Consider the following 7,493-nt stretch of genomic DNA (forward strand, 5'->3'; position numbering starts at 1 on the left):
AAATAAGTCAACATTCATAGATAAAGGGAGGGATTCTATTAAAAATAAGTCAACATTCATAGATAAAGGGGGACTCAAGTAAAAACAGTTTTTATTTAAAAGTTATGAAAACAATAAATCTAATTACAATCACATACTACCACTTAAAAAGTCATGTATATATATATTTTAATATTGATCATTCAAATCAGATAAAAAAAATTATATTAACTATTACTGCCCTTTCACAATAACAATTGTTTTGAGTTGTTCACTTCTCATAATCCAAATAATAAATTTAACCTCCTTAACAAAAACACTACATATAAGCCAAATTAATGTAATGGTAGTTTTAAACTTGCAACAATTTCTTGGGTGATACTTTTCTTTCGTGGATCAAATATAGCGGCTAATACTTTAATAAATAATCTATGTTGGTTTCTTTTACCACATTTTGAAGCAGCAGAAGCAACAAAGCGTATGAATATCAAACCTTCTCATGGACCTATTCATTTCCGTGCTCCTTCAAAGATTTTCTGGCGTACTGTTCGTGGAATGATTCCACACAAAACAAAGCGTGGTGAGCATGCACTTGCTCGTTTGAAGGTTTATGAGGGTATCCCTCCTCCATTTGACAAGCAGAAGAGATTGGTCGTCCCTGATGCTCTGAAGGTCTTGAGGCTCCAGAAGGGACACAAATACTGTCTGTTAGGTCAATTGTCATCTGAGGTTGGATGGAACTACTATGATACCATCAAGGAGCTGGAGAAGAAGAGAAAGGAAAGGTCACAAGTGGTGTATGAGCGAAAGAAGCAGCTCAACAAATTGAGGGTTAAAGCTGAGCAGGTTGCTCAAGAGAAACTTGGTTCCCAACTTCATATTCTTGCTCTTGTTAAGTACTGAATAGTGCTTTGGTTAGTGTTTTTTTTTAATTTTGAAGCTGAGTCATATCAAATTGAACTCCCAATTTTGGAGCTTGTATTTGTCATTGGATCTTATATCTGTTGAACTTTTAAGCAAAAATTTCTTTTTACAACATTTCGCCTCCAAAGTTAATCTTTTAACATTATCTTGGCTATTTAAAAGCATTTCCTTCTCTTTTGTTAGGTCGTGTCATTTCGTTGAATTTATACCATTTTGATTAAATTTATAGGCATTATTACTTTCTTATTATTTTGGTTATATGGAATGGTCATAAAAGATAATGAAACATAATTATAGAGGACAAGAAGGAAAGTTGAATTATAGTCAAAGTTGTGCCAGCCATGTAGAATCTATCAAATCTTATACACCTCAACCCTATAACCAACACAAAACTGACCACACCAATCACCAAACAAACCATATGTCTCACTATGCATCAACCAACATCAACACTTCACATTACAAGGCAACAAAGGAAGTTCACTGAGCAAATTACCCACTTGACCGAGGAAAATATGATCATGACCGAAGAAACTATAACCTACACAAAACAGACGCGCCAAGGCCTAGCCAGTCAGCACCAGATGCACCAGGCCTTGCCCAGCAAGCACCAGATGCGCCAAGGCCTAGCCAGTCAGCACCATATGCGCTAAGGCCCAGCCAAACAGCATTAGATGCACCAGGCCTTTCCCATCAAGCACCAGATGCGCCAAGGCTTGTCCACCCTGCATCACGCACACCAAGCCTTGGGCAATTCTACTAATTCCCACCAAGCCTCAACCAATAATCAACAACCAAAGAACTTTTGGTTACAACTTATTTTACACGTGTTAAACACCTTCATCTTTGGTTATTTTCAGTTAAATCAGTTAAGTTAGTTAGGCATCATTCCTTGCTATAAAAGGAGTGTTAATTAGATCATTGAAATAAAGTTTGTAATTCACAATTTAAAGAAATCAATAATATTCTTGAGGTATTTTCCATACTCTCTTAGTTTTCGGGTATCAAGTTTATCTTAAACCACTTATTGTTTCCTTCTTATCTTTCAAGAATCAAGAGGGATTTTAAGAGAATCACTCTCCTCAAAATATGTTTTTTTCTTTTAATTTTAAAGATAAAAATGTATTTTTACTATAAATAAGGGATATAAATATCATTACATATCTTGCTTTTTTTATTATTTTATAATACTTTCTTATCAAGTATCAGAGATGCAACTAATTCAGCCAGGTGAGGAGTCTGATTTAGCCATGAAGGTTATGTTTTTGAGCTCTCATGCCCTTTCTTATAAATAAGTTATAGGTGAATTGGATGATTTTGATATTAATGAATGGAAAATCATCCATTAATACATATAAATTTATTGAATTATATTTTAAATCGTGAAATTTAACTATATTCAACCTTAATAGATTAATTTCAATTCATTCATGAATTCATTTTAATGGATTAATTGAATGAATATTCATGCTAGAAGGAATGGGATCAGGGGTGGGTAATAGACTGACTGCCAAGGAGCGGAGCAGCTCGACCCTTCCATTTTTTGAATTGGAAATAATAACATTTTTTAAGGAAATATTCCTTTTAAGAATCACTATTCCAAAAAAATCATTTTTTAAATATCAAGCCATTATTATTTTTTTTAAAATACTTGTTAATATTTAAGAAACTCTTTTATTTGAACTTTTAAAAAAAACATTCTTTGTAAATTTTACAATCATGTGATATTTAAAATTCTACGTGTAATGTTTTTATCAGATATTATACATGTATTAGTATTAATCACATATGCATATCTTACCATCGCTATTTGATCAAATGTTGATAAAATACTGATTAACTACACTAATGGAACATTGTCCAATTACTTGGAAAATTAAGGACACATAATCCTCTTTATTGATGACAATAAGCTAGAACTTAAGTACCTAAAATGATTACATATATCTCCAACAAACGGAAAACATCATGCCAAGTCTGCATTTAATAGCTCACCTAAATCAAGCCATTAGTATTAACTGACATGTATGGATGAAAGGTATAACCTGGGTCCATATTAAAATTGTTGATGACTAAATTGGTAATTTAAATTTATTAGGGACTAAATTGGTAATTTAAATTTATTAGGGACTAATTTGATAATGACTAAAAATATGATGAATCAAAATGAGTATTTACTCTATTTTATTTGAATTGTCAAAACTTAAAGATAATCGCACATGTCTCTTTTAAGTGATCGTGCGATCATTAACTAATTTTAATCTTAATTATTTATATATGTTTGTACGACAATGATTTAATGTTCTCATAATCTTTAAATGAGAAATATTTTCACTTGAGTCACTCTCGCGTATGTATATAATTGAGCTAGTTCATAAACTTAATGAGTTGAACTGTATTTGACTCAAATTTGACTTAATTATTTATTGAGTTCGATTTTTAACTCAAATTCAACTCATTTGGTTCTTAAAGAGAGGATTATCTTAAAAAAGTATGGATCAGGATCCTCTCCAGTATCGGAGAACGAAGTGTATAAAAAATAGCACATTGTGACATTTTTACTCTGTATAATATGATAACACTTTTAACTTTAAATACATAGACAAAGACAATAATGGGAGATGATTATTTTCCAAGGATAAGAGAATAAAATATCTTATCATACTAGGAGATAACTTATCTACTTATATTTAGTAAGTGTTTGACATGTATTTTATTTTTCTTTATTATATATTTTAAAATTAAAATTTCATGAATAAAGAAAAATAAGATACATATCAAACATTGAACAGATTTAAAGAAATAAATTATCTCTTAATATGATAATATATTTTATTTGGAAAAGATAAATAGTGCATAATTTATTAGGAAATTAGAATAGCCCTATCGACAGGACACTTGAACCTCTAGTGAGAATATCTTAGAAACATACGCAAGTTATGCGATTTAACTAATAGAAGATTAATAATACACGAAAAGTTCTACAACTACTAAATAAATGAAAAAACTAAAATCACACAATTATAACAAACGAGGATCAAAAGTTCAATTAAGCTTATTTTTATAAAATGAAATTAGAAATGTTTAATGTGTAAAACTGAAATTACTTTAAAAAAGATGTCATCACATCAATCCTAGAATTTAAAATGTCAATTAAGTTATTGAAAAGATATTTTTATATGCCATGAAATACAATTTGAAATACAATTAGAGGTAACCTGCACCAATGTGAAAACTATACATTCTTCATGCATAAAACAATGAACCATGACTATATTCTAACTTTAAAAATAAATCAACAAGATTATTATTAAAAATATGTCAACATACATAGATAAAGGGATGGATTCAATAAAAAAACATTTTTTATTTAAAAACTATGAGAACAATAAATCTGAGTTTACAATTATACACTACTTAGTCACATATATATATATATATTTCAATATTGTCATTTAAATAAGATCTAATAATTCATATTAACTATTATTACTTCTCACAGTAACAATTGTTCTGAGTTGAGGCACTTCTCATAATCCAAATACTAAATTTAACCTCCTTAACAAAAACAGTACATATAACTGCAAGCCACATCAATGTAATGGTAGTTTTAAACTTACAACAATTTCTTGGGTGATACTTTTCTTTCTGGATCAAAGATAGCGGCTAATACTTTAATAAATAATCTATGTTGGTTTTTTTTACCACATTTCACCTCCAAAGTTAATCTTTTAACATTATTCTGGCTATTTAAAAGCATTCCCTTCTCTTTTGTTAGATCGTATCATTTCGTTGAATTTATATCATTTTGATTAAATTTATAGGCATTATTACTTTCTTATTGTTTTGGTTATATGGAATGGTCACAAAAGATAATGAGACATAATTATTGAGGACACAAGAAGGAAAGTTGAATTATAGTCAAAAGTTGTGCCAGCCATGGAGAATCAGTCTTAGGAAAATGTGTTTTTTCTTTTAGTTTTAAGTTTTAAGGGTATAAATGTATTTTCACTTTAAATAAGGAGATATAAGTATTATTATGTGTATTGTTTTTTTTGTTATTTCATAGTACTCTCCTATTCAGTATTATAGATAAATCTAATTCAGTTCAAAGAGGAGTCTAACTTATATGTGGAGGTTATACTTTTGACCTCTCAAACCCTTTCTTATAAATAAGTTATAGGTGAATTGAATGATTTGGACATTAGGTGATGGAAAATCATCCACTAATACATATAAATTTATTGAATTATATTTTAAATTATTAAATTCAATTATATTTAGACTTAATGAATGAATTTTAATTCATTCATCAATCTATTTTAATGGATTAGTTGAATGAATATTCAATCAAAAAAGGAAATAGTAAAAACAAATTAAGGAAATAATCAAAAAGAACCATTATTTCAAAAATAAAAAACATTTTTTAAATGTCAAGCCATTGTTTTTTTTAAAAAAATTACTTGTTAATATTTAAGAAAAATTCGTTTCTAAAAATAATTTTTTTGAACTTTAAAAAAATCATTTTTTGCAACATTCTACAAGCATGTGATATTTAAAATTTTACGTATACAGTTTTTAACAGATATTATATACGCATTAATATTAATCACATATGCATGTCTCACTGTCGTCATTTGATCGAATGTTAATAAAATAGTAATTAACTACACTAATGGGACATTGTCTCAATGCATGTTGAATGCGCACATGCCATTGTTGTATTATCAAAAGATTAATATTGTTCACAACTTGAGCAATATCGTTGACACAAATTTACAATCTTTTTGAAATGATATTAATCGTCTCAAGTTAATCATTCACCAAAATTAAGTTATGATGTCCCATATCCAAGTCACTCTAAGATTATATTTCATAGCGAGGAGCTCTGCAAGAATGGAATAACCAACTCCCAAATTTACGGAGAACCTAGTAATCTATCGACCTTGATAATGTTCTATCATGGGGTAGGAGTGATTCATAATCACATTTCAATGATAAAAACATCATTGGTAATGTACTATCAATAAGGTACCGTTGCCTAAAATATTCTATTATATAAAATTAAATATTCAATTTATGGAGCGACACTTATTAGAGAGGATAGGCAAATATGTTTTTCAAAAAAGATTAGTTTCTTACATTGATTATACTAGAAAATCCCCTGATGAAATTGTGGATATTAAATAACTCACTTTTATTCCGATAATGGTAGATAAAAAATTAAATCTACCAACCAAATCTACATATAACATTACCCAAACAATTGAAGATAAACTCTGAATGCCAGTCGATAACTACAATATTCACGAAAATGCTTTCCGTAACAAAAAAAGAGGAATATGCTTTTTGCAAATCTTAAATATACCCACATAAGATAAGATACTATACAGTACAAAATATATGCTGTCATTTACTACTACAGTATAGTTAAATCTCAGGGTAATTTTGTACTTTTCCAAACACATTAGTAAAGTTTTATTCGGTATATATGAATATATGATAATAGTATTATATCAAAATATAACTAAAGACCAATGTAAAAACAAAGAAGATTCGAATAATTTATTAGAACATTCCATTTCTTATTCCTCATAACCTGCAATAAATATTCCAAAGCATAATTCTTGTTCCAAAAGAATATCTACATAAACCACTTCACTTCACTTCACATTCATGCATCAAACTCAGTACAAATCCGAAACCTTAAAACTATAACAGGTTAAACTCATTTTTCTTCTTATTTTTTTTTCAACTTGAATATATTTTTCTCTGTAAAAATGGAACCTTTTTATCAATTTTGTGTTTTGGGTATATTATTTTCTTATATTTTCTAGCTTTCAGAGAAAAGATGGTGATTTCTGTTCCAACTAGAAGAAAGTCACTAGCAGAGAAAGTGTTTAAGAGAAGATACAATAACAACATGAGGCAAAGGATTAAATGTGGACATGAAACACAAGGGATGGAGTTATTGCAGATTGGTGCTGAAAAAACTAAGAATGTTTTGATTCTGATGAGTGATACTGGTGGTGGACATAGAGCTTCTGCTGAAGCAATTCGTGATGCATTTCTAATGGAATTTGGAGATCAGTATAAAGTATTCAATTTTTCATTATTGTTACCATTCTTGATTCATTTTGATACTTTGTAGATATAGCAACTTAGTATTTTGTGGTTACTACCAAGATATCCACTCAGCTTATGAGTAAGGAAGTAATCTATCTCGATATGTGTGCATCTCCTTCCCAACAATGTCGCTCACAGGAATCAAACACATTACCTTCCTTTTGGCCATAAGGATCTAGCAAGCCTTATATTATATTACTTGACCAATCTCTTGTTGGTGCAACTTGAAATTTTTTAATTGTATAAAGAAAATTAAAAAATTGATACTCAAATATAGAGAAGTATACAAAAATTAGTCATTTTCTATGACTAATTTAATCTATATTTGATATTTTTTGTGTATCATTTTGAGTTTTTCATTCCTTCATTGACCAAGAAGGTGTCTTTGATTTCTTTTTATACCTAAGAAGATGTTTGGTTTTTGATGATGTTGTGCATGGGATAAAATCTACTTCACTCATATA

The 7,493-nt window shown here is 29.1% G+C and overlaps 2 protein-coding genes across 3 annotated transcripts in view; both read left to right on the forward strand.

Annotated features, from left to right (window-relative positions):
• Nucleotides 459-991, forward strand: LOC109326096 (60S ribosomal protein L13a-like). The gene has a single exon (XM_019558756.1). It carries the CDS (start codon nt 460-462, stop codon nt 880-882), a length of 423 nt encoding a protein of 140 aa, XP_019414301.1. The 5' UTR covers nt 459; the 3' UTR covers nt 883-991.
• LOC109326041 (monogalactosyldiacylglycerol synthase 2, chloroplastic-like) overlaps nt 6,492-7,493 on the forward strand; it is a 4,753-nt gene continuing 3,751 nt past the window's right edge. The window contains exons 1-2 of one of the 2 annotated variants that reach the window (XM_019558679.1): nt 6,492-6,624; nt 6,741-7,000. In XM_019558679.1, coding sequence (XP_019414224.1) covers nt 6,755-7,000 — 246 coding nt within the window. In that variant the 5' untranslated portion in view covers nt 6,492-6,624; nt 6,741-6,754. The remainder of the gene's footprint in view (nt 6,625-6,740; nt 7,001-7,493) is intronic. The other variant, XM_019558680.1, reaches the window with a different exon arrangement.

Source organism: Lupinus angustifolius, chromosome LG14 (genome assembly GCF_001865875.1).
Source record: "Lupinus angustifolius cultivar Tanjil chromosome LG14, LupAngTanjil_v1.0, whole genome shotgun sequence".
Taxonomy (NCBI): domain Eukaryota; kingdom Viridiplantae; phylum Streptophyta; class Magnoliopsida; order Fabales; family Fabaceae; genus Lupinus; species Lupinus angustifolius.